This window comes from Dipodomys merriami, unplaced genomic scaffold, assembly GCF_024711535.1.
Source record: "Dipodomys merriami isolate MVZ:Mamm:240054 unplaced genomic scaffold, mDipMer1.0.p SCAF_392, whole genome shotgun sequence".
NCBI lineage: Eukaryota > Metazoa > Chordata > Mammalia > Rodentia > Heteromyidae > Dipodomys > Dipodomys merriami.
The window spans coordinates 467,005-493,931 of record NW_027205515.1 but is presented as its reverse complement, the minus strand read 5'-3'; the positions used below and the strand labels follow the sequence as shown (position 1 = coordinate 493,931).

General features: G+C 53.7%; 1 protein-coding gene across 4 annotated transcripts; it reads right to left on the bottom strand.

The window, feature by feature from the left end:
* Nucleotides 1-9,061: 9,061 nt before the first annotated feature.
* Nucleotides 9,062-25,085, bottom strand: Bcan (brevican). Of its 4 annotated transcripts, none has more exons than XM_069990198.1 (15): nucleotides 24,721-25,083; nucleotides 22,801-22,900; nucleotides 21,247-21,407; nucleotides 20,206-20,580; nucleotides 19,761-19,935; nucleotides 19,350-19,477; nucleotides 18,627-18,920; nucleotides 17,033-17,301; nucleotides 15,449-16,079; nucleotides 12,450-12,560; nucleotides 11,723-11,881; nucleotides 11,011-11,093; nucleotides 10,560-10,704; nucleotides 9,930-10,120; nucleotides 9,062-9,514 (listed from the first exon to the last, which is right to left on the bottom strand). In XM_069990198.1, the coding sequence occupies exons 3-15, from the start codon at nucleotides 21,335-21,337 to the stop codon at nucleotides 9,419-9,421; spliced, it is 2,748 nt and encodes a 915-aa protein (XP_069846299.1). In that variant the 5' UTR covers nucleotides 21,338-21,407; nucleotides 22,801-22,900; nucleotides 24,721-25,083; the 3' UTR covers nucleotides 9,062-9,418. The 4 variants fall into 4 exon arrangements, with proteins under 4 accessions (XP_069846299.1, XP_069846298.1, XP_069846300.1 ...); XM_069990197.1 differs by having other exon boundaries at nucleotides 21,247-21,350; XM_069990199.1 differs by having other exon boundaries at nucleotides 17,033-17,250; nucleotides 21,247-21,350; nucleotides 24,721-25,082.
* Nucleotides 25,086-26,927: the final 1,842 nt, after the last annotated feature.

Genomic DNA, 26,927 nt, shown 5'->3' with positions numbered 1-26,927 from the left:
TGTCTGGACTCTTCCTTCCCTGACTCAAAGGGTTTATTTACAGTGCTGGGAGCAATGCGGGGACTGGGAGAGGAAGCTAGAGAAGCTGGTATGGAAGAGGGACTCATCCTGAAGGGCCTCCTGGGGGAAGATAGACTCCAGCAGCTCTTGGGAGCCAGGCCAGTGACCTCAGCACTTGTACCAGGCCAGTCATCTCTGCTCACAGCACTGATTACAGAGATTAAATACTGGGTGATCCCCACCCTTGTGTGTCCTCTTCAATGGCCCCTCAATGCCGCCAGCATAATGATCCCCCTTGTCCCCAAATCCAAACAGTTGTCTGGGGCCTGATGACTGCCTGGGCCCTGAGCGGGGGTAAGGGAGGAGGGAAGCGCACTCTGCTATTGACCGTATGGCCCCAGGTCAATTTTTAATCTCTGAACTGCAGCTACACAGAAGGGAGGTTGGACTGGGTGACTTGGAGGGCCTTCTGGAGCAGGCGGAGCAGGGAAGAGGCTGGGAGAAGCCTCTGAGTTCTTCAGCTTAGATCTACAGAGGGACGTTTGTTTTCTCCTCACAGCCTGAAGATGAGGAAAGAGAGGAGAGTGTGGAAGGGTGGGTTGAGATCTAGGGAGTGTGCTATGTTCTGGGTTGTGCTGACCGTGGGTTGGGCCCAGGGTGCCCCCATCCCGTTCATCTCTTGAGACATCCCCACTTCCCATGAAAAGGGAGGGATGGGGGAGTGGGGGTTCTTGGCTTAGGTGGGACTGAAGGCATTGAAATCAGGATACCCAAATAGAAACTTTTCCATGGTTCAGCTCTGTAGAGAAAAGGAGGTTCTGGTGAGGCTTCTAAATATCCGGGGTCGGGGTGGGATGGGGCTGCCAACCGAACGTTTCACTCTTGGAGAGGATCTCACGTCTGGGAGCAGGTTCTTCCTGTCCTTGGGACTGGGAAAGAAGAAAGGCTGAAATCTCAGCTTGAGAGTCCCCCCAACCTTCCATCCTCGGGCCAAGGAGGGTGAGTGCCAGGCCTGTGGTGGCCAAATTGTCCATCAGGCCCTTCTTCCCCTTTGCCCCCCCCCCATTTCTCTCTGTCTCTATGTTTCTGTCTGTCTGTTTCTCTCTGTGTGTGTGTGTTTCTGTCTGTCTCTCTGTCTCTATGTTTCTGTGTGTTTCTATCTGTCTGTCTGTCTCTCTCTCTCTCTCTCTCTCTCTCTCACTTAGACTGTGCTGGCATACAGACTTTGGTTTATACACACCCCTGACCTCAGGGTCCAGGGGCTGTCTGTCCTACCCCGCCCTCCTGGCACATCAAGCCTCTACTCTCCCTCCTGGACCCACTGTTAACAAGGCCCTGTCTGATCCCACTAGGCTACTCGGCCTGGAGCCAGTAAGCAAGCAAGACCCACTCCCTTCCCCTCTAATGGGACAGAGGCGCCCTGTGCTTGATCCTCCCAGGCCTTTGGGCACACTCATTTAGGGGAACACCAAGGACAGAGGCTGAGCCATGAAATGCCTCCTTGTGCCTCATGTCCCTCCTGCTCCCACCTAGGGCCTGTGCTCTCCTGCAGAGTTATCGAAACCATTGCTGCCAATAATCACAAACAAGGAGGGATAGACATTAGGCAGAAGTAAAGTCCTCATGGGAGGTTTGGTCTGTTTAGAAGTAATAATCTGTTAATGCAGCAGAAAAAATGAGGGTTAGACAGTGACAAGGGACCTTCTTGGTTGTGACAATGCTAGGGTTTGAACTCAGGGTCTGGGCATTGTCCCTTAGCTTTTTATTTTTTAATTTATTTTTTAATTTTTTAAATTTTTTTTGGGGGGTCCGGTCGTGGGGCCTGAACTCTGGGCCTGGGCACTGTCCCTCAGCTCTTCAGCTCAAGGCTAGTGCTCTACCACTTGAGCCACAGCGCCACTTCCGGCTTTTTTTTTCTGCTTATGTGGTGCTGAGGAATTGAACCCAGGGCTTCAGGCATGCAAGGCAAGCGATCTACCACTGAGCCTCCCAGCCCTCCCTTAGCTTTTTTTCTCAAGGCCGGGCACTCTAACCACTTGAGCCACACCTCTACTTCTCGCCTTTTGTTGGTTAATGGGAGATAAGAGTCTCACAGAAGCTGGGCATTAGTGACTCATGCCTGTAATCCTGACTATTCAAGAGGCTGAGATCTGAGGATTGTGATTTCAGGCCAGCCTGGGCAGAAAAGTTCATGCAACTCTTATCTCTAAAAAACTACTCAGAAAAAGCTGGAAGTGGAGCTGTAGCTCAAGTGGTAGAGCACTAGCCTTGAACACAAAGAGGCTCAGGGACAGTACCTAGCTCTGAGTTCAAGCCCAGCGTACACAAGAGAGAGAGAGAGAGAGAGAAAGAGAGAGAGAGAGAGAATCCCACAGACTTTTCTGCCTAAATTGGCTTCAAACAGTGATCCTCAGATCTCAGCCTCCTAAGAAGCTAGGATTTCAGGTATAAGTTACCAATGCTCAGCTGTTCTTTTTTTTTTAACAATAACTGAGCACCTACTATGTATGCCTCATGCATAGTGAAGGGCTTGAGTTATGGGAGTGCAGAGCAGGGGACCTGACCTGACCTGGGCAGGAGGAGTTTGGGAGGGGGTAGTCAGGACAAGCTTCTCTGAGGATCTGAAGAATAAGCAGGAGTGGCCAGTTCAGGATGGCAGATGTGTGTGTGGGGGGGAGCCAGCATGTGTAGGATTCTGAGGCCAGAAGAGAGAGCTTGGGCATTTGAAGAAGAGAAAGAAGCCAGGCATTGGTGGCTCACGCCTGTAATCCTAGCTACTCAGGAGGCTGAGATCTGAGGGTTGAGGTTCAAAGCCAGCCTGGGCAGGAAAGTCCATGAGATTCTTATCTCCAAAAAACCAGAAACCACGAACCCGAAGTAGCGTCTCCCAAAGGAGATTGAAGAGGGTCAGAGACAACAAACAGGGGCCCTACCTGGAAGCCAGGGGGAGCCAGGAAATGTATACCATTGCCTAAGAGAAATGGGAATTCTCAGAAAGGAGCCAGAGGAAGGCTGCCCGCCACCCCAGTGGTCCTGGCACAGGACAAGGAAGCAGTGGTATGTGGGGATGGAGAGGAGGTGTGGGAGGGAAGCAGATCTCAGGATTGGTGCGCAATGGAGGGGCCATAGGGCAGTAGAGATGGCAGGTTTTTAGCCTGGCCATCTGGGACATCGCTGTGCCATTTTCTGTGATGAATTCAGCAGGAAATTGTGAGTCCAGGAGCAGCACCTTGCCTGGAGCAAGGTCCGCAGGGATGTGGCTGGCGGTCAAGAGAGAGGACCAGATTGGAAATAAGAGAGGGGCATTGGCCTAATGAGCTGCCAGAAGAGAGCAGGGAGAATGGGACCACGGCAGTCCCCAGGGACTCCCCGCTGAGAGGCCACCAAGTAGTGCCAAGGAGCTGGAGAAGAAAGGGCCACAGAGAGGAGGACCTGAGAAGTGCGGAGTCTCACAAGTATCTCTCAATGTAGAACTTAAGGAAAACAAAGATTTTCCTTCCTCTCATTGCCCAGAGCTCCTGATCAATGCCTGAGAGAATAGGGGAGATTAAGGAAACACATTCGAATGAATGAATGAATGAATGACCAGACCCTGGGACACACTTCTAAGGGTGGCGTTCCTGGAGGAGGGACTACAGAGGAAGCAAAAGGGACAGCAAACCTCCTCTCCCCGCCCCCCCAACAAGCAAGAGGTTATTCTGGGGCCTCCTCTGAATAAATATAGCCTCTGAGTGGGGCGGGGGTAGGGTGGGGGGCCGGAGGTGGCTTCCTCGGTTTGTTTGGGGCTTTTCCTTATAAGGCTGTGCAAGCTGAGGCGCCTGGGACGGTGAGGTCAGGGGCTGAGGCTCCATTTAGCCGGCCTGATGCTGTCCCTGTAACTGCTGTTGCCAGAGTCTCAAAGGAAATCAAAGCTAGGATTTGGGTTCCGGCCAAGGGCACTGAGAGTGTGGCTTCTTAAAGCGCTCCCTCTGCCTTCCTGTTTGTGGCCAAAGGGGAGAGGGCATGCTACCAGCCGCCCCCCCTCCCCATCAGATGGTGCCCCTCAGCCTCTTACTTCCTGGAGGGCCTTGGTTTTCTATCTGTACCATAATGGTGAGACTGGGTCATTCTGAGGCTCTGTAGGGCTGTTACCAGTGGTCTAACTCTTCTCTGTCCTGCTATAGAATCTGTTACTTTTGCTCTGGCCTCTGGGTCAAAGAATCAGGGTTTACTCACTGCCTACAAAGAAAGGTCCTAGTCCCTCTGCACCCCATAGTCACTACCCCCAGCCTCTCCTCGGGGAACAAGCTGCTGCCAGTTGACCCTGTGGTGTCACAGCTGCTGTCAACAATGCCACCCTCCTGGGGCAGGGATGGAAGAATGTGATTTAATTTCTGATGGAATGTGCCCTTTGGGACTGCCCATGGAAGAGGAGGGAAACCAAGCCAACCCGAGCCTAGGAGCCTAGGAAACCAGATAAGACACCAGGCTTGGAGAGAGGCCCCTAGGTCTCTCTTAGACCCCACCACCCTCACCCTATAGGGGAGGGCTTGAGCAAGGAAAGACTGGTATTTTCTCCAACATGTCAGCTTCTTCCTTCCCAAGTCCTACCCCAGGCTGGGCTCTGCTGCCCAAAGTGTGGATGTCGGGCTGGGAAGGTGGCTCAGTGGTAGAGCGCTTGCCTTGCATGCATGAGGCCCTGGGTTCGATTCCTCAGCACCACATAAGCAAAAAGAATAAAAGCCGGAAGTGGCGCTGTGGCTCAAGTGGTAGAGCGCTAACCTTGAGCTGAGGGACAGCGTCCAGGCCCAGAGTTCAGGCCCCATGACCGGACCCCCCCCCCAAAAAAAAAAAAGTGTGGATGTCTCCTTGTTTTCTGATTTTTTTTGGGCGGGGGGCAGGTATCAGTACTGGTGCTTGAACTCAGAGCCTAATCACTATCTCTTAGCTTTTTTTCTCAAGCGAAGCACCTGAGCACTCTACCACTTGAGCCACAGTTACACTATTGACTTTTTGCTGGTTAATTGGAGATAAGTCTCACAGACTTTCCGGCCTGGTCTGGCTTTGAACTTTGGTCCTCAGATCTCAGCCTCTTGAGTAGCCAGGATTACATATTTGAACCACTGCTGTTCTTAATGCTCTATACACTAAAAGGAAGACCCCAGGTCCCTGAGTTCCCAAACCTAGAGCCTTCTTCTTCTGCCTTAGCCTTCTCCCCTTCTAGCCACAAACTCCCCTCCTTGGCTCAATCCTCCCCCCTCCCCAGCACTCAGCTGTGGCTCCAGAAATAAACCAAAGCAGGTGCCAAGAGGCCTCTGTCGAGGAACCCCCCTTCTGCAGCTGTGGACTCAGCTGCTGACAAGCCAAGGCAGAGCCCCTGGGCCCCAGGAAGGGGGACCTCCTGGGGAGACTTTGGCTGGCTCTGAGTCCCTCCTGGGTCCTCCTAGACTCCATCTCCTAAATAAGAAGAGACACCTTTTACTATCAACCTCACTTGCCACTCAGGGACCTAACTCTCCCTCCTGTCTCTCTGCTCCTCTCTTCTGTTTTCCACATCCTTTCCCCTCCTGTCTGGCTCCTTCCCAACTCCTAAATCCTTTGGTCTCTCCAGGGCTACTTCCTGTTTGAGGCTCCTCATTTACTAGGGATGATGTCAGAGAGAACTTCCATGGACTATGATGGGGACACTGAGGCAGCGATGATCCGTCCCTTGCCATTGACACTGAGTCTTTACCTGCCACTTGGGATCTATAGAACATGGGAGGGCTGTGGGCTGCCCTCCCTTAAATATTCCATCCCCAAGTGGTCAACAGCCGTTCTCCTATTAACAATCCTCCAAACACTGAGGAAGAACACAGCAGCACAGGTCCACCCACTTAGATGATGAATTACGTCTACATTCCAGTGGGGCTCATTTCCTCCATCCTCTTCCTTCTCCCCAGCTTGCTTGTCTCTCTTCTCGTCTCCAATTTTTCTTCCTGCTTTCTTCGGCATCTTTAAGCTCTTCCTGTCTAGGAAGAACCAGGCCTAAGGAAAACCAGACCTCAGGGGAGTACTCCAGTCTGGGGAAGAGAGGAACTCTTTATGGTTAAAGGAGAGGGCACCTGGGTCCTCACTTGGACAGGGACCTGGCTGCAGACCCCTAGGGAAAGCCCCCTACCCACAAGGGTCTGACAAGCTGAGCATTTTTGGAAGTCTTTGGGAGCTGCTGTGTCATGACAGGCAGCCAGCAGGACAATGGAGTCCTTTCTCTCCCTGTGCAGGAGTCAAGACCACAGACCGGGCCTGGAGGCTGAGACAAAGGCCCCAGTGAGGTTAGGCAGGGCTGTGGGAGGCAGAGATGAGGGGTGGGGAAAGGGGAGCAGGGCGTTGTATGAATCCAAGTAGCCTGGAGGGAAGTAGGGACCTGGTTCGAGTCTTTGGAAGGCAATCTCAGTGGTTTCCATGCCCCTGGACATTGCTCAAGCACCCACCTCATACCCAAGCTGGCTCTTCCCTCTTCATAAACATCCACTGCAACTCCCCTCATCCCCTAGAATAGGTTACTGCAGGAGACCCCACTCCAGACATGTGAGAAGACTGCGAGCTGAACCTCACTCATATCTAAGGTCTTGTCAGAGAGGACACATGGTCAGGTCTGTGCTGTGGCCTAGAGGCTCAGGTGAGACCCCAGCTCCATCTCCCTAAAGAGATATGCTTGACTCTTGGACTGAGCCACCTTCCTCAGGTCCAGGGTAGGTAACTTTCTCTCTTTCCCTCTCCCCTCTCCCCTCTCTCTCCTCATCCGCCCCCCTCCCCCCACTTCACATACGCACAAACATGTGCCCTGGGCCAGGGCTTAGATTCTGCAGGTGCTGCTGGACCAGATCTCCTTTCCCCAGGAAGCCCAACAAAGCCAGGAGAATTTCTGGCTTCCGTTTCCGGCTCTGCCAGAGCAGCCCAGCAGGTGTGGGGAGGGGAGATTCTAGTTCCCCCCACCCCCATCCCCAATCTACCTTTGAGAGTCTGTCTACCACAGATCAGAGAACTTGAACCAGACCTGAGGTAGACTTGACCAGGGGGCTAGATCACTACCAGGGGCTCTAGGAAGGTTAACCTTCTCTTTAAATTGCAGTAAGACCCCAAAGATAGACACTGCCCCCTCTCTAGCCTTCACTTAAGGCCCCACTGGCAAAGGCCCCCTTTCTTCCTGCAGTTGATTTCTAGCTCAGTGCTCTGATACGCCTAAAAATGCACCAAATGGGCAATTATAGGCCAATGCAGGATGAAGTGGGGTTCTACCCTGGCCCCAGCATCAGCCTCTTTCCTGTACCCTCCCTAGGAACCAGCCCCCACTCCCTGATCATGCTGGGTGGCTGTGTGGGGAGGACACAAGGTGGAAAGAAGAAGGAATGAGGAGGTGGTGGTTGGGAGTCTGGAATCTCAGAGATCAACTGTTTGGGGTTAGATATGGGAGGGGACTCCTGGGCAGGGATGGTCGGGGAGCGGCCCAGCTCTTCCATGGCACCTGTTGCAAACCTGTTCCTGTCAGTCCTGCCTTGTTGTCTCTCCAGCTCTTTATTGCCCAGGTTTCTGAATCTCTGGATCTATTGCCTTGCTTCTTGGTTTCCCCAGGTTTTTTTAGCTTTCAGGAAAAAAAAAAAAAAAAGGAGTAAGAATTGTCTGTGTGGACAAACAGTATAGCTGAGCACAAGCAAGAGTGTACATGTGGCAGTATGTACATATGTATGTGTGTGAGAGACTGTGAGGCTAGGGAGGGTCTGCAGCAAAGACTCCCCCCAGCCCCAAGGGGGAACAGACCACAACCTGATACACTTTACAGTTCTGTGCACCATGCTGTCCACAGAAAAGCGCATATGCATGCGTGCGCGCACACACACACACACACACACACACACACACACACACACACACACACACACACACACACACACACACACACACACACACATGCACAGTCATTTTCTCTCAGTTCTGAATGACCTCATCCTCTAACCTCCGCTGACTCACAGCTCCCCCCTCCCTGCCCAGCTCAGCCTGGCCGGAAGTCTTATCCTCCCCCCCCTTAACTACCCAGCGTCCCCACCCTAGATGTGACAGAGAGGCCACGGCGCCCCCTGGTGGCCTCCTGGGGCTGCATTCCTATTCTCCCACACACGTGCACAGGGTCCTCTCGGAGCCACGTGCCTGTGTCCGCTGCGTCCTCTGCTGGCCATAGCCTGTGAGACCCACAGGTTCTTGCCTGGGGTCCAGCCCACCACAGGGCTGGGGACTTCTCTCTGCCCTTACCTTGTTTCTCTACTTCCAGCGTATTTGACATATGCCTTCCGGCCATGCAGACCTTAGATCTGTGCAGGGCCCCCAGAGTCCTCCTTTTACCCTCAACAATCTCTCTCCCGGAGGACCCCTTAGAAGTTTAGAACTGGTTCAAGCTCCACAACCGACCAAAAAAAAAAAGTTAAAGTTAAAAAAAAAAGTTCAGAACTGGAACACCAAAGTACCCCGCCCCCTGCCTCTCATTCCCCAAACTGAACTGTAATTGGGCTTGACTCTTTTTTTTGGGGGGGGGGGTCTGGTTGTGGAGCCTGAACTCTGGGCCTGGGCGCTGTCCCTCAGCTCTTCAGCCCAAGGCAAGCACTCTACCACTTGAGCCACAGTGCCACTTCCGGCTTTTTTCTTTTTGTTTATGTGGTGCTGAGGAATCGAACCTAGGGCCTCATGCATGCAAGGCAAGTGCTCTACCACTGAGCCACCTTCCCAGCCCTGGGCCTGACTCTTGGGCACCACATTGCTTTCCAAATATCCAGATGCTACACACTGATGCTGTCCCCACCTCTGGGAGTTCCTTCCTTCCCAGAGTACTTATTAGGCTGTTCTCTGCCAAGCACAGCTCTATCTACTGACATCTTGGGAACTTCTCTGACCTTTGGAAGCTAATAGAGATATTAGATATACATCCTGTGAGCTCTCTCTGTCTCTGTCTGTCTGTCTGTCTGTCTGTCTGTCTGTCTGTCTGTCTGTCTGTCTGTCTCTCTCTCTCTCTCTCTCTCTCTCACACACACATACATTCTCCAAATTTGTTTGGGCCCAAACACAACTTTATTTCTGTTTTTTACTAGCACATGATCCTGTAAACACCAGTGCTCCCTAGAGAAGTAGAGACACTGGATGGATGGATGGATGGCATGGAGGGCAATTGAGGCACTTATGGATTTAGCTATTGCCCTGAGGGAAAGCCCGAAGCCTAGGTAGGGAAGAGGGGGCCCGGGATGGGCAGAGCCACCTGGGTGTTTCCCAGAAGCCCCTCAGGCACTGTTGTCTGGAGTCCAGCTCCACCCCTCTCATGTTGACATTCCCTGTGGTGGGAAATGCACTTAGGGTGAGGGACAGTTGAAGGGAGAGGGCGGTACTGGGAACATCAGAGTTGGAGACCTTGCCCTTAGGGACCAGAAGGAGGTGGCAGCAGTGTCTTTTGGTGTCCCAGTTGCCTCCACTGATATCCTCCTGGTTTCTTCACTAGGTGCACAGCTCGAGCCTGGGGAAGAAAACACACACTCTCACTCTACCCTGGGCACCTCTTCCTGTTTTTCTCAGAGTCCATCCTCTGGTCTTTTTGCTCTTCAACCCCTGTCTTTATTAAAATATTTGTTCTTTTTACTTGTCTGAAATCAGAACTCGAACTCAGTGCCTGATGCTTTTGCTCATAGGCTGGAGCTTGCTCTCCCATACCTCCAACCCCAAAATGCTTGACCTGATTTAGCCCTTCAGAGCCTAGAGTGAGTTACATGTTCCCAGACCTCAACACAGAAGGGCATCGTAGCCTACCTTCTTCTCTGTTCCAGAGAGGGGTGGTGATTACTCCAAACTCACACAGCTGGTGAGAGGCAGAGCTGGATTGGCGCCCAGGGCTTCTATTAGCTAGTGACCCCCACCTATCTCCCGGTACTCACAGGCCTTCGGGGCACACAGGAGATTTGAGGGGGCTCCCAAAGTCCATTCTCCTGGCAGCGGATCAGTGGAAGATTGCGCTGAGCTAGTCCTTCCTGGCACCGATATCGAAGCACAGTGTCCACCTCGTAGCGTAGCCTCGGGCGGCCGAACACTTGAGCCAGGGGCAGCTCTGGTGGAGGCCCACAGGATACTGCAGGGATGGGGGACGTGGTTAGGAGCTGGAAGTCTGGATGCGTGGATAACAGTTCCCAGAATCTTAATGGAGAGACGAAGAATGGCCACAAGATGACATAAAAGACAAGGATTCCTGGGCTGAGAAGGTGGCTCAGTGGTAGAGTGCCTGTCTTGCATACAGCACCACATAAGCAGAAAAAGTCAGAAGTGGTGCTGTGGCTCAAGTGGTAGTGTTCTAATCTTGAGCTGAATAGCTGAGGGACAGTACCCAGAGTTCAAGCCCCAAGACCAGAAAAAATAAAAAAAATTAAAAAAAGACAAGGATTCTGAGTGGACCCTTGCAATCTGTTAGCTGTCCCGGGGTCTAGAACACACTCCTCTGGGTAGCTTCTATAAACATCAATCTACAGACTCTTCTTCCCTTCCCATCCCTCCCTTCCCCTGCCCACCCTCACCCAGCCCCATCTTGCAGGTGTAGGACAGGTGGTAGTTGCAAGGCACGTCACTCCATTGTCCTTGGTCATGCCACACCATGACCACGCAGTTCTCTCCAGACAGGAAGTAGCTGTCAGGCTGCCCAGGATTCCAGTTCTCATAGAGCTAAGGTGGGGTGGGGGGAGGGCAAGGTAGGTGTTGAGGAGCCCTAAGGAATGGGCTTAAAGGACGTGGGGAGGGCTGGTAGGACACCAAGGAGAGGGAAAGCTAGGGGTCTAGGGGACATCCAGAGGTTTGGGGAGAGGGATAATGGGAGCCAGAGAGAAGAGAAAGGAAGGAGTGTGCAGGGTATAAAAGGTAAAAGGCACGAGAAGGGAAGGTGGCCAGAAAAAGAAGGGAAGGAAGCAGGAGTAAGGCAGAGTGTTTTGAGAAAGTGAACTAAATGGCCTGAGGGAAGCTGAGGCTTCTCACCAGCGGGACACCATCTGACCACAGGAAGTCTCCCTCGATGGTCCTGTCATTGAGCCCAATCCACTGGTACTCCCGGTATTGATCTGGGGAAGAAGGGGGGTGGGGCGGGGGAAGGAGTGCAGTGAGCGAAGCTGCCAGCAGAGGGCAGCCACTGTGTCACCTGGTGGTGTGTAGGTGGCCACAGGGTCCCAAATCCAAAAGCTAAGCCTCCCTCTGTGTGTAGGGAGGGTGTGTGTGTGTGTGTGTGTGTGTGTGTGTGTGTGTGTGTGTGTGTGTGTGTGTTGCTAAGAGTTGAACCCTGGACCTCAAGCATCCTAGGCAAGCCCTCTACCACTTAAGCTGTATCCTCAACCTCTACTTCGGCACATGAGCCTGATGGAACGCAGAGGTTTGGGGTGGAAAAAGAAAAATAACACTCTAGCTAGGAAAAGGGGAACGGGGAAATGAGCAAACACTTTTAAGAACGGTGTTGAGTTAATCAGATGAAGCGGGGAGAATCAGAGAAGTGAGTGAAAGCCTCTGGCTGATGCAGGTGCAATTCATTTCCTGCGATCCCAACCGGTCCCTTCCCTGAAACCCTACCACCTTAGCGTGGAGAGAGAGAAAGGAAAGAGAGTGCACGAATGCATGAATGAATGGAGTAACGAGTGCACGAATTAGCAAGGAAGGGGCGTCACTAGCGCGGGAGGGAGTGTGCAGGGACCCAGCCCACTGTTGATGAAGTTCTGTTCCTCCGGTGTGCTGATGCTGGCCAGGTGCGCGCCGTACATCCGGCACTGAGTCTCGGCCTCCTCCCAGCTCCTTCGGGTAGAAAAGTGCTTGTAGCAGGAGCCCTGAAAGGCATCCCAGCCGGGGCTGCAGAAGTGGAGGCCTGGCACACACAAGGGCAGGCATCTTAGGCAGAGAGCCTGGGAACCCGAGGAGCCTGGGCTCCTGGGAAGGGACACGTCCCTCTCCTTCCACTCCATCGCAGATGGAGCCTGGGCGGGGCCACGGGGAGGGGAGGGGCCTGGGAGCAAGGGGCGGGACTAAGGTGTTGGGGGGGCAGGAGGAGGTTGGCAGGGCCTGGGACAGGGCCCATAGTGCCTTCTTTAGCGGCAGGGACCACGGTGAGTTGGAGTTCAGGTCTGGATCTCTGTAATCCTCCATCCTAGAGGAGAACTGTGCCCTCCTGGCTTCTCAGAGGCAGGGAAAAACATCACGATTGCCTGCCGGATGCCTGGAGTGTGCTCAGTTTTAAGAGGCAATTTTGGTCCCTTAACAGCCCAGGACATTCAGGGTAGGACACAGAGAACTTGTGCAACTTGCCTGAAGTAGGGATTCATTTGTGACAAAGCCCAAACCAGTGACCTCCCTCTCCTTCCAGATCTAATATATCGGGAGCAGGGACCGGGTTGCAGGTCTTTCCCTCCTTAACCCATGCCCCTCAACACACTCACCAACATCGCACAGGTCCCCCCCATAGCCAGGCAAACATAGGCAGCGGACCCCCTCCTCCTCCTCCTCCAAGCATGTGCCACCATTGTGGCAGGGGTTGGGGACACAGTCACCTGGGGGGGGGAGAGAAGTGAGGTGGAGAGTGGACCACAGATCTGTAGCCTGAACCCTCAAAGGGGTGAGTCTAGAGGTTACCCTAGTCCTGGACTCACTGTCCTGGGAGTTAATAGTTCTCCCTAGAGCCTACCACTGGATACAACCTAGCCCAGCCCAGAGTTCTTTCCTTCCATCATTCTACAGTTACTCATTGGCTCATCTGTGCACAAGCCACTGTCATGCTAACCAGTGTGTGCCAGTCCAATAGGGACAGAGAGGAAGAGGCCAGGGAAATCCTCACCTAACCTCACTAAGGGGAAAGACACAAGGTGTCATGAGACCTGGTTCTTCCATGTTACACTGACATCACTTTTTTCTCCCAGTAGGCCGTAATCTTTGTGCCAGTTCTGTGCAGTCTAGGTGGGCTAGGAAAATCACCATAGCATTCCTCTACTGCTCCTAGAACCTGATGGACTAGGTGATGCTAACCATTTCTGGTGCTGTCCACTGAGCTGAGTCAGTTAGCCCAGAAGTTGTTAGTGGAGATATAGTTTGCTTTCTCACTCTTTGCCCTGTATCTGCTCCCCTGCCTCAGCTTTTACACGTTTGCATCTTCTTTTCCTCTCACCCTCTCTTCTCCTTGCCTCTGTTGTGGGCTTCCTCTAGTTTACCACCCCGAATCATCTCACTCTTCCTTTCTAGCTCCCTCTCCTCCACATAGCCCTCTTAGTTTACCACACTACCCTAAAGGCCTGCAGTCTATGGTCTGAATCTGGCCCCATCTGCTAGGCCGTCTGCTTTTTGACCTTCTCTCAGGACCCTGGGGTAGGTGGTGACTGTTGTCAGCTGTGCCTGAAAGCTGAAGGGGCTGTGAGTTGCCACTGCTTTCCAGTTCAGATGACCTGGGGGAAATAGTTTCCTAGATCAACAGTGCAGGTCAGTGCCCTCAACCATATGGCCAGAGGTGGGGGGCCCAGAATCTTTCAGATCCACCATCTACCCTCAGCAGCTGAGGCCAAGACCCATAATGCATCACTCTGTCTTGGCTAGGGGTGGGGGTGGTAGAAAAGCTGGAATGCTGGGATGACCTGGCTGTTTTGGGCAAAAGGAATCAATCTTTCCTCTCCTGCCTATAGTTCCTTCCACCTGGTTATACTACTCCCCACCCCAGGCATTCCATTTCGCTAATTAAGCACCAGCTCCCTCCAACTAAGGGTAGGCATTCTGAGCCCATTTCATTCCTCACACTTTCCTGCTGCTCCTGTCAGTTCCCCTCTCCTTCCAGTACAGCCCTCCAAGCTTGGTGACACAGACTTTTCAACTTCATCCTTGATTCCTCCCTCACCCAGGAAAAGTTCCCGCCCCTAGCTGTGACTGTAGGACCTGATTCCGGTGTAGGCTAAGGACTGTTCTGAGGGATTTCTTGACTTCCTCCCTCACTCTCTTCTGGACAACTGCTATATAGCCAGAAAGCTTTCCTCTTCCTTCTGTTTGCACAGTGGACAGGAAACCTCTGGTTCCTCCTCCAGGTGGACCACAACATTGCAGAGACCAGGATGCTCCTATCCTATGCAGCATGAACCCCAAGGCCTGGGAGATAGCCCACCTGGACCATCTAGGGGAGAACCCTACCATTTTCCAGAGGCCTCCGCTGGGAATCTTAACCTTCCATGAGTAGGTAGGGCTTGTCTCAGACCCCAGAAGCTTCCCTCCTCCCCCCACTGCCATTTTTGTCTTCTCCAGAATTAGAAACAGATCCTTTGGGTTGAAGAGCCTGAAACCATTCCTCATGGGAGTGGATATGGTCATTAGTGCAGGGGTTAGTGGAGGAGATAGGGTGCTGGGGGCAGTAAGAGAGAGTTAGGTATTGTCCTCATGCTGAGAGGAGGGGAAGGGCTAGGTTGTCTGGATGCCAGGGACCTGGCTCCATACAGAGACCATATAGTCACTACTTCATACAGAAGACTCCAAATGGCTCAAAACCAAATATAAATGCACACCACACACCCGAGATTGCATGGGTTTCTCCCCATGAGGAAGGAGGGAGTATAAACTCCCAGGCTTCCACAGATGGGCAAATCAGAGACTGCTTCAGTCAGAGGGAGAGTGTACACCAGCCCGACAAGGAGAGCCCGGGGACTTTTGGGGCTGTTAAGACTACTCTGACAGGAAAAGTGTTGGCTGAATATGAAAAAGAAGAGAGGTAGTAAGAGAAAAAGAAGGAAGGAGGAGTCATGGAGACAGAGTAGCCAGCTGCCCATGACACAGACCCATGGAATGAGAAGGGCAGACAGCTGGAAATGGAGACAGGGTATCAAAGGTTGGTTACAAAGCAGTTTAATAGAGATTTATTTCCAAGGCTTGTTTTCCATGAAACAGTTGGAAAAAAAAATACTTCACAGAAGTAGTGGCTTAAGGCTCTATGGGGTGAGGACTGTCCTGGACCCCAGAGGCTGAGGGGGTACGGATGGTCTCCCAGGCTTCCCTGAGATAAGAGGCTGGAGTAATGGCATGGAGGGTAGAGGATTAGGAGATGGGCTTGGTCCCGATGAGTACAACAGGTGACAAGGGCACCTAGCAGAAGTATAAGGGTGCCCTGTGGACTAGTGCAAATGTGGTCATCTCTATGAGAAGTGAGGTCCTGAGGGCAGCAGGGTCATCAGTGAGGGCAGCGGAGCTGGAGGGTCACAGGGTGAGCAATCAGAAAGCTAGATGGAAGTCATAGGTGGGGTATCCAACACTGGAGGACCCCCCCCCCGGGTAGAGACAGGTAAGAAAATGAAGGCAAAAGGAGAGTTGAGTCTGGGGATGATGATGGATTAAAGGCCAATAGGTCAGGTGATCCACAGCTGCAGGGGGAAGAAAAGGAGGATGAAGAGGAAGACTGAGCCTTGAGCAGAGTTACCTGATGAGGGGGCCACAGCCACTCCGCCTCGGCTGGCGCTGTCAGTGGGCAGCACTGGCTGGGCCAGCACTGAGGTCCCTGCTGGGACAGTTCTTCCGGAATTCTCTTCCAAGGGGACCTCCAATTCTCTGGTACCCTCAGGGGCCCTTGTAGCTGGAAGCAGGGAAGGGGTATCCTCCGAGCTCCCTGTCTCCTCACTCTCTCCTCGAAGGACCCCAGATAGATCAGGGCCCCCAGCTTCCTCTCCCAGCTCTCTTGCCCCAACTGGAGTGGAAGGTGGTGGGGATGCTAAGCTCCCCTCCTTTGGAGTAGGCAGAGTCTCAGTAAGTGGTCCATGGACCCTTGGAGGCCTGGCAGTTTTTGGTTCTCCACTAGGAGGTGGTGATGCACCGGGCTGCAGGACAGCCCTTGCCGGTGGGGATGCCTGGGAGAGCGATTCCTCCATGTCCATGTCAGTGGGGAGAGGTCTGCTGAGCTCACTGGGCCATGCCCACAAGTCCTCATCCTCCACCTCTTTGTCCTCTTCCTCTATCTCTTCTTCATCCTTATAGCTCTCTTCTTCCTCTAATACTTTGCTTTCCTCTTCTGAAGACCCCGTGGGTGGCACAATGGATTGGGTTTCAAATTCTAGGTAAAGCACAAACAGTTCAGCACCAGGGACAGCACCCTCCAGGGGATAGAAAGAAGAGAAGGGTAGGGTGGCCTCTGTAGTCAATGCTTGTAGTTCTAGTTACTCAGGAGGCTAACCTCTGAGGATCATAGTTCAAAGCCAACTGGGGCAGGAAAGTCTGTGAGACATTTTTTCCTGCTGGTCTTAAGGCTTTTGTTCCAGGTTAGCACTCTGCCATTTGAGCCATTTCCAGCTTTTTCTGAGTAGTCAATTGAAGATAAGAATCTCACAGACTTTTTGTCCAGGCTGGCTTTGAACTTTCATCCTCAGATCTCTGCCTCCCGAGTAGCTGGGATTACAGATGTGAGCCACTGGCGCCCAGCATGTGAGACTTTTTTCCCTCAAGGCTAGCACTCTACCACTCAAGCCACAGAATTACTTCTGGCTTTTTCTGTTTATGTGGTACTGAGGAATCAAAACCAGGGTTTCATACAGGCTGAGCAAGCACTCTACGACTAAGCCACATTCCCAGCCCATGTGAGACTCTTATTTACAATTAGGTACCAAAGAGCTGGAAGTGGAGGTGTGATTCAAGTGGTAGAGCATTTGAGCATTGAGCATAAAAGCTCAGGAACAGTCTTAGTCTGTTACCATGCTAGTCTCTTTTGGGTAAGTAAGGTAGAGGAAGAGCCAAAAAAGGGATATCTCTTCTTCCCACAGTCCATGAACCCTGTCAGGGAACAGCTCCTTAGTCTAAGCTTTTCCAGCCCTAGGAAATTGGGGGGGGGGCGCGAGAATTTTCTAAAATGACAAAGTTTGGGAGAGGGACAGAAGTCATGTCCTGTCCCACTGAGCTACTAAGGACAGGGGAGACATGACAGCTATGACCCCAACATCCTAGTGGGCTTGCCCCTTCTGCCCCTGCCTTCTCTCAGGTGGCGACTTCTCTAGAGTGAGGGATGTGAGTTACCTAGGAGGGTCTTTGGGGCCTCCGCTGGGTCTTCTGGGGTGGAGCTCCCACCTCCTCCATCCTCCATGATGGGAATGGAGTAGATGGCCCCACGGGACTCACTCTCCATGGTTTCCTGAGGCAGCTGCAATTCCTCCAGGGTCTCTGTCACTGTGACAATGGCCTCTAGACCATCAGAGGCTGGGTTGGAGGTCTCAGGTATGGTAGAGGGGTGAGCAGAGTCTGTGGCAGGAGGAAAGTGTTGATGGAAGCTGGGCCCTCCCAGCCCGTGGCCTGTATGTGAGGGCTGTGGGTTAGACTGTCAGTAATGCTGGAATTCTCTTAGTTCTTTCACGGCTTCCCTACAGTGTACCTATCAGGGTTTCGGAGGCACCCCAGAACTTTGCCACTCATTCCTCAAGCATTAATCACGTACCTACAAAAATAATGCCAAGCATTCTTCTGGGCCCTGAAAATATAATGCAGAATCTCTAACTTCCTGCCCTCCAAGCAGTTTGTATTATAGATAAAGAGAGCAAACTTGCTGTATAATGTTACAAGAAAATAATTAAGCAGACCTAGAAAGAAGAGTTTTGGGACACCACTTTGGAAGGGTCAGGAAGGGCTCAGGTGAAAGCTAGTCCCTGGAGATGATGTGAGCAGAAACATGGATTGAGTAGCCTCAGCACCTTTGTATCTTGGGCTTGGATCAAGGTACCAGGGATCCCAGTCACCCCAGGACTCTTGAAATGGAAGGGGATAAATAAACACCATCCCTACAGCACAGCTGAAGAGCAAAGTGCAGAAAGAACATTCTGGTCACCCCTGAAGGTCTCATAATTGAGGAACAGGGAAAAGGAAAGGTCATCTCCTTGGGGACCCACTCCTTTCACATACTCAGAGGTTTAAGCTAAGTTATGTTGTCCTTTGGGGAAGGGAACTGAGAGCAGAAAGCTAATAAAGCAAATGAGGAATTGGGCCGGGAAAGGCCCTGAGAGCTATCTGTGCCCAGCTAGGTAGGACAGGACCATCATCATCACCTGCTCTAGTGAGCCTTGCTGCATACAAGACCAGCAATCCTGTCTCTGTGCTGCCTTAGTCCTTCACCTCCTCCCATTGTAGTCATTCTCTCCTCCCTTCCTTCCCAACTCCATCTTAGTTCCTCCAGCCACTTCCTTCAGGAGAAAGTGCTTGGCTCCTAATCTGCACCCAGCTGTCTTTGAAGTTCCGTTCCCTATGGGGGAACTGCACGTTTCCAGCAGTATTTGGTGGTTAGAAGTCTGACACCTTTAAGCTGTGGGATCTGAAAACTCTCCTGAAAGTCATTAGGGGCATTTGCTTAATTAGGAGAACTTGAGCAGATTGTTCATTGGATGCAGAGAATGTCAGTCATCTCTGCTCTTTCAATAAGCTGCAGGAAATGGGTACTTAACAGCCCAATAAGGAGATGCAGTTTTGAAACTGGATGGGACAAGCATAAGACCACTCCCTGAGCCCATACAACTCAGACTAAGCCAGGGGACGTGCCTAGAATTAAGAATCCTGAATGACAAAGAGAAACTGGTCAGAACTGGGGCAGGACTTTGAGGGCTCTTGTCCTCCCTCCAGGTCTGTCTCACCTCTGAAGCAGTAGACGTTGAAGCGGCTGTGCTTGTTGGGGAAGCCCGTCTGGTTAGGAAAGAGGAAGAGGGTCTTGACACCAGGCAGGCCCCCACCACAGCGCTGGCTGGGTGTGACAATGGGGTAGCGCACACTGCCATCAGCCAGCCAGCCCGGGCTGCAGCGATCCAGGCCATCATCCCAGGCTGCATACAGCTGGCCTGTAGTAGCAATCTCTGCTCCCCGCTCCCGGCAGTAGGCCCGTGCCTCTTCCAATGTTAGCTTGTCTGGAGGGGCACCTAGGAACAGTTCTCCTGGGTGGGGAAGAGAAGCTGGCTTACCAGGAAGTTGGTAGCCCTTCCACCTGAAGCATCCATAGGACCATGGGCAAGCTTCTCCAGGCTCAGTCTCCTTATTGATATGGACTCAGACTGATAGAATCAAAGTCTGGGAATAACCTGGAGATGTCCATTACCGATCAAGGGAACCTGGCCCAGCTTCCTGAGGCTGCAGAGGCATGCAGGGACTGAACAGTAGGTAACAGAACAGTTACAACTCAGTCTCCTATCACAGGTGAGGCTTTGCTCATGAACTTGCCTCTGTGATAGAGTTTGGAAAAATGGGTACAGATTATCTCCTTACTCCTGCTTGCCCCTTTAAACAAACAAGAAACAATGAGGCCTAGGAGAGGCCCCCAGAAGGACCAAAGGGCAATGCTAGAAAAGGAACTTAACCAAAATCACCATTTAGGTCTTCTGCATAACAGTAGACATCATAGAGGTCATCGGGGTCCACCACTCCATAGTTCCGGACTCCAGGGTAGCCATCCATGTCACCATAACAGGCCTCTCGTGGGGTCTGGATGGGATATCTGAGGAGGGAGGAGATACAGTACAGTGCCTCCCGGGGGGTGCTATCTCATATGGACCCTACAGATCCCACTGCCCTTAGTGCAGTCAGTGGGCTGATAGGCTGGCGGGCATCCCAGCTCTGCAGGGAAAGACCCCCAGGTAGGTCTTCACCCATCCTCCTTAGACCAACTTCCTCCCAGAAGTAAGGAGCCCCGTGTGCCCAGCCGTAGGCAGCAGGTGGCCCTTGGCATAACCACTTCAGCAGAGACAAGCAGAAGCCCCTGGTTCACAGCTCCAGCCCACCTCACAGTCTGGTCGGACAGCCAGCCAGCATCACACTGCTCATAGCCTCCAAGGTAGGCAGCGTACAGCTGCTCAGGTGTGGCGATGCGAGCTCCGATTCGAGTACAGGCTTCCTGGGCCCCAGCAAAGGAGAATGCATAGCGGGCAGAGCCCTCCCGGTAGAGAAAGACGACCCCTGAGGGGCAGAGAGGTCTCCTGAGCTCGGTTACCCATTCCCCTCACCTCCTTGTCACTCCCCTGTACACAAAGGTCAAGTCCAAATGGTACTCATTGTACAACACGAGGGGCTTAAGTTATGAGACTGGGTAGATTTTGTTCCACCTGAAGTTCCAGCTCAGTCTGTGCTTTCCAGGGTCAAAGTCTGTTTCCCCCACCGGACTGTGGGCTTCCGGGATAGTCCACACCCCCCCCCCATCTCTCCCTTCCTCCTCTCCGGGCCTCTCACCTTTGACCTTGACCTCCACAGCATCGCTGCTGTCGTCGATGCCGTGCTGCACCTCGCAGCGGTAGATGCCCGAGTCGTTGGGCCGCAGCTCACTCAGCACCAGCGAGACGTCAGTGAGCGACGCGGGGTAGGCCGGCAGCGCCACACGGAACCGGTAGGCCTCGTTCACCTTGACGCGCAGGCCCCGCGCCACCAGCACCTCCGCCTCCCGGCCTCCGGACAGGAAGGTCCACTTGACCCGCGGAGAGCCCGGCGCGGCTCGGCGGCTGGATGGCGGCCGCAGGTAGTGGACGTGGCACGGGATGGTGAGGGCGCCGCCCAGCACACCGCGCAGGGGCTCGGGGCCTGCCGAGCGCACTCGGAAGGCTCGGTCCTCTGTGGGAGGGCGGGGCGGGGCCGGCTGCCACTTAGTGGACCTCGGGTGCCGCCCTGTGGTCCCAAGCCCCGCCCTCCGCACCTGGGCCCGCCCCGCGGTCCCGAGCCCCGCCCCGCGGTCCCGAGCCCCGCCCCCGGGACCGCCCCCGGTCCAAAAGCCCCGCCCCCAGGACCACGCCCACCCTGTAGTTCAAGCTCCACTCCCAGCACCCGGGCCGCCCCACCAGGGCTCTCGCAGTCAATGCTTTTTGGATCCTTCGTGCCCCATCCAATTGTCTTCAGGACTGGTCTCCCCAGACTACACCAGGGTCTGCACCGTAGCATCCGCCAACCAAGGCGGCTGTGTTCCCCAGCGCTGTCCATTAAGTTTTCTTGTGTCTCTGGGCTTTGCCCAGTTCCACTCCGTTCTGCCCCCAGCTCCAGTCATCTGAACTCCAAGAGGACCCCCATCCTCCAGCCCAGAGGCCCTTAGCCTTGTACCTCATGCTGCTCCCCAGCCCTAGGTCCAACACTTGTTCCTGAGGGCCCAGCCCAGACTTTCCTGATAGGCCTCTCATTTTTTTCTCCTTCCTTGGGTTGCCTACGACTGGAAGCAGTTGGTTCAGGTGGAAGGAGAGAGACCACTCTGCCATAGTGCTGGGGAATGCGGGACGGGGGCCTGCTTACCTGAGCTGTCCCCTTCCAGGACACCAACTAAGGCTGCAGGGACCTGGGTTAGGGCCAGGATCATCAGTAGGGGCAGAAGCAGTGGGGCCATGTTGCTGGAGAGACTTGAGGAAAGATGAGGTTAGCCTTCAGGATGGACTTCTGCTGGCTTCTGGCCACACCTACATGGGTCCACACATCTCCTAGACCCAGAAGCTTGTTGCCACTGTTTCTAATCCTTGTCTCCTGGCCATCAAATTCCCTACAACCTACCTGGCCTCCTCCAGGAGGGCCTCCTAGACTGCACCCAGGCAATGCACAAACTCTCTCCAGCCCATTCCCTCCTCTACCTCCTCCCCACCATTCCTTATAAGGAAGCTCTCCTCTTATGCCCCAGCATCCTCCACCCCCCTCCCTTCTTCCTCCCAGCAGTTCTTTTCTGCCTGGCACGGGCTTTCCCACCGGATCTCCTGGCTCAGAAACCAGCTGGGACAAAGCCCCTGTCTCTGCCAGTCTGGCCTCCATCCAGCCTGTCCCTTCCCCCCAGTCCACCTTTTGTAAAAGCCCTGGGCTGGGGGTGGAGTGAGGAGGGTTGAGAATAAGAAGGCTCACCCCTCCCTGCCTCTGGCATCAGGAACTCTAGAACCCAGAATATTTTTCTGAAGATCTCAAAGTGCTTATAGTCTCACAAGGGAGGTAGTGAAAACATAGAGGGACAATGATGCTCAGAGAGGGACAGGGCCAACCCTGGGATCCCAGCCCCCTCAAGAAGGAAAGCTGCAGAGATAATGTCTAACATTATCTTTAAGGACAGGCTGGAATTACTCAATTATGGGAACCTAAATCTGCTATAAAACAGGTTGATGATGCAGCAGGAGAGATGGTTAGACTTCCAGAAAGACTTCCTTAGATTAGGCATATGCCCATTAGCTACCCTCTCCAGAGACCCCGGGCCCATTGTTTAACCTCCATCTTCTCTACCCACTCATGTCTCCAGAGACCCCGGGCCCATTGTTTAACCTCCATCTTCTCTACCCACTCATGTGGTGCCTTTATACAATCCCCTCTTTCCTGAGCCTAAACCAGTGGAAAGTTCCTTCTTCTCCCAGCTCTTTCCTGCCGAGGCTCCCCAGTCCTTCACTATGGTAATCTCCATGGCAAGTCAAAATTGGGGAGGAGGGCTGGGGCCAGATGCTCAGGGTTGTTTTCTTTGTGAGGAGGAGCTGTTGATGGGGCCAAGTCAGAGGGTGCTGCACAGGCCTGGAGGGTACTGTCATCTGGGCCAGAGTGGGGACCTTTGGAGCAGCCAGTGTCCACCCAAAGCTGGGGACTTGTTTGCCAAAGCATCTGTGCTGGGCCAGGGCCTGCAAAGGGCCTTCCTGGGCCCTTCCTGGGCCTTGGTGCTGAAGCTGCTCACAGGCCAGGCCCCAGCCCTGACAGGTGGCCCAGAAACCCATATAGTTGGAGCCACTCTGGGGCCAACACTCTGGACCATTCCTTTTGCCTTAGTTCTGACAGCAGGGCAATGAAGGAAGAGGACCTAGGTACCCTGGAAAGGAGACAGCACCCCCTCACCTCTCAAGTGGAAGTCACTGACCAGACGCTTGTCCTGTCCTCAGGGAGCTCTGTCTTCCCTCCGCACAGTTACGCTGGGGCCTCAGTTGCAGTAGGAGTTCTGAGGAAAACCATGTGGCACAGATAGGAGGCCAGAGCTCCAGTCCTCATCTCTCGCCCCAGCCACCTCTAGCCCTCTCTGCCCGTCCTCCCTCCCTTCAAGCAGGACACACCCATCCCTCTTTCCAGTTCTGTTTCCTACTCCTGCCTCTGGACCTCTGCCCTTGTCATACGTTCCTTTTTTTTTTTCTTTTTGCTTATGTGGTGCTGAGGAATCGAACCCAAGGCCTCATGCATGCAAGGCAAGTGCTCTACCACTGAGCCACCTTCCCAGTCCCTCCTTTTTTTTATTGTCCCTGGCCTGAGGCTTGAACTCAGACCCTGGGAGCTCTCCCTGAGCTTTTGTGCTCAAGGCTAATGTTCTACCTCTCTGAGCCACAGCTCTAGTTTTGGCTTTTTCGTTAACAGGAGATCATAGTTTCACACACTTTCCTGCTACAACTGGCTTTGAACCGTGATCCTCAGCTCTCAGCCTTCTTAGTAGCTAGGATTACAGGTGTGAGCCACTGGTACCTGGCTTAAGTTTTTGTAGCTCTTCAGGAACTTTCGTCTGGTTACTTCATGGTTCCAGTTGGCCACAGATGTCTGTCTCCTTCTCCTTTTTTTTTTTTTTTAAATGCCAGAACTGGGGCTTGAACTCAGGGACTGGGTGCTTTACTATTTGAGCCATAGTTCCATTTCCCTATTTTTGGTGGTTAACAGGAGATAAGAATCTCACTGACTTTCCTGTCCTGGCTGGCTTTGAACCTGGATCCTCCAATCTCAGACTCCCTAGTGAGTAACGAGGATTGTAGATGTGAACTACTGGCACCTGGCTCCTCACAGCCTTCTCAGATCCAATTCACAGTGAATCAAGACCAGGCTGTGTGTGTATGCAGGACACCTGCCCACATGCACCTACCACCCCCCACCTCCGGGGGGAAGGCCCACCGGCTGGCAGCCCATTGCTGTTCCGCAGGACCTGAGCTCAGCTCTAGGCTGGTTCCACAGGGCGACCCGGGAGGCCAGAGCTTGGCTATTATCCCCTTAGTGGCTGTGTGAAGGACAGGAACCTACACAATACCAGCGAGGCCTTGGTGCCTGCAGAAGTAATTGCAGCCACATAAATAGTCCTATTTATTGGAAGCACAACTAGTTATACTCTCAGAACATCGCAGCTGAGTTGTTGTAGATCTTTCAGCATTGGTTCTGCCATGGGCATGATGGGGAGTTTTCAAGGTACATAGCCAAGGTACAGGCACTGTACTGCCAGAGAGAGGACGGGGTGTGCTGGGAGCCCTGGTCCCCTGATCGGACTGGTATTTTCTGGAATCTAAGGGATGCATGATTGTACTGGGGCTTGCTCCGGTCAGCCCCTCAGGGGCAGAGCTAGTCTGAAGGGAGGAGAGGGGTGGAGCCCTGGGGGGGGGGGTGCTCCCTTCTATCTGGCAGTGCCCTGGACCGCCTAACAGTTCCTTTAGTACCTCTTCCCCCTCACCGTCCCCCCTCCGCCCCAGCCAGGCCTCCTACTAAGTGTCTCCCAAGAACACCCTCAACCAAGAGAAAAATATTCGGGTTTTCCTTGTGACCCGCGAGGTTAACCAACTTGTCCAAGGTCACACAGCAAGTAAGCGACAGAGTTGGGAATCCAGCCGTTCCCAGAGCCCTCCCTGCGGGTCTGCGGGCCGTCCAAGTAAGGGCTGACCCCACCGCCTTGGCCAGGGCAAGGTCGGAAGCGGGCGCGCGGGCTGGGGTGCGCGGGCCGGGGCGCGCGGGCTGGGGCGCCTGGGGCGGCCGGGGCGGCTGCCCTCGCCCCCTCCGCGGCCGGAACGCGGCACTCACCTCCGGGACCGGCGTCTGGGCTGGTGCCTCCGGCAGGGGCGGCTCCTCCGGGGGTCGGGGGCCGCGGCTCGGTCCTGCAGCTGCGGCCGAGACTGCGGCGGGACTGCGCGGCGCGGGGACAGGCCGGGCCGCAGGACGGCCGGGCGACACACAAAACCCCTTTTCTTCCCCCCTGCCCCGCCCTTCCCCCGGGCCGCCCCCGCCCCTTGGCCGGGACCGTGGGGGGCTCGGGACGGTCACGGGATCGGCTGCCTTCTCCGTGTCCGTTCCCGGCGGCGGCGGAGGCAAGGACAAGCGAAGTAGGACATCGTTCCGGGGATGAGAAGACTTGGAGTAGAAGGGAGGGCAGAAGGGGCGGGGATGGAGCGCTAGAGGATGATGTTGCAGCTAGAGAGCTGGAAGTTAGACCACTGGAGGGACTTCCCATTGGGCAAAAGGGGAAGAGGAGGGACTCACCCATTGGGAAGAGGATGAAGGGGGCAATGGGAGGTTTTGCTCCTGGAAAGAGTGATAACCCTCCCCGACTCCATACAATGAGAAGTTCCTTTCCAGAAGCAATGCTGAGATGCAAATGACCACAGCCACCTCCCTGGAGGGAGCGCTGATTGCATTTTGTCTCCTGTGGTTACCCCACTCCCTGCACAGAGGAGGAGCTGACTTTGCAGGTGGACAGGGTGGTGAGACCCCAGAAACCTGGGCTAAACAAAGCAAGAGAAGAACTCTCTAGGGGGTGGGGAGGTGGGGGTTTGCTGGTGGCCCCCTGAGCGGACATCAGGGCTCAAGCAAACCAATGTGAAAAGTGCAGGCGTTGCTGGGAGCCCAGAGAGCCAGCTGGCGGACCGGGAGCTGCTGCCTGGTGCCAAGGGGTGGGGCAACCATCAGGGTTCCACAGCAGCCAGAATACCAATGATGCCCCAGCCACCCCCCCCCCCCAGCCCCAGGACCTCAGCTTCTCTGCTTTCCCAGGCTTGCTGTCCTTCCCTCGCCCTCCCTTTCCTCCTCCCTCCTGGGACTCTAGGCTAAGCCCTGGCATGGATTGTGGCAAGCTAGCCAGATGCCTGAATCCTCTCTCCTAGATACCAGTGATGGCACCAAGGGTAAGGGGCAGGGACTTTGATTCTCAGAAACTCCAGCAGCATCCCCCCAAAATTACAAGTGAAGCAAGGTGTCCAATGCAAATACAAATGCAATACAGTATTCTGAGGGCAGGTTCCGGACCTGATTTCTATGTGGCCTGCACTCTCTGTCCCTCCTAGGATTTCTAGACTGAGGCGCTGGTGACACTGGTGTAATCCCAGTGACTCACTCAGGAGCCTGAGATCTGAGGATCACAGTTTCAAGCCAGCCCAGGCAGGAAAGGCTGTGAGACTCTCATGTCTAATTAGCCACCTAAAAAACAGAAGTGGAGCTGTGGATCAGACTGGTAGAGCACTGGCCTTGGGTATAAAAGCTCAAGCCCTAGCCGGGCACCAGTGGCTAACACTTGTAATCCTAGCTATTCAGGAGGTTGAGCTCTGAGTATGACGGTTCAAAGCCAGCCTGGGCAGGAAAGTCCATGACACTTTTTTTTTGTCAGTCGTGGGGTTTGAACTCTGGGCCTGGGCACTGTGCCTGCACTCTTCAGCTCAAGACGAGCGCTCTACTGCTTGAGCCACAGAGCCACTTCCAGTTTTCTAGTGGTTTATTGAGATAAGACTCTCACAGATGTTCCTGTCTGGGCTGGCTTTGAACCACGATCCTCAGATCTCAGCTTCCTGAGTAGCTAGGATTACAGGAGTGAGCCACGGGCACCCGGCCCCTGACACTCTTATCTCCAATAAACCACTAGGAAACCAGAAGTGGTGCTGTAGCTCAAGCAGTAGAGCGTTTGCCTTGAGCTAAAGAGTGCAGGGACAGCGCCCAGGCCCAGAGTTCAAGCCCCAGGACCGATTAAAACAAAAAACAAAAAAACACACAACTGAGTCCCTCATTTCAAGTCCCACAACTGAGAAAAAACAAAAAAAAAGACTGTTCCCTATCTTCCCCCACCCATGCTGTAGACTTGCTGGGTTCCAAAAGATTTTGAGAAGGTTCCCAAATCCTTAAGGAGCCAGTGAAAAGAATCAATTGGGGCCCTTCCCCAGAGGCCCAAATATTGTAGGAACATTTGTCCCTCAGCAAGACAAATAGTCCAGTTGGGGGAAGGGGACTCTATTGATTTGGTTAAA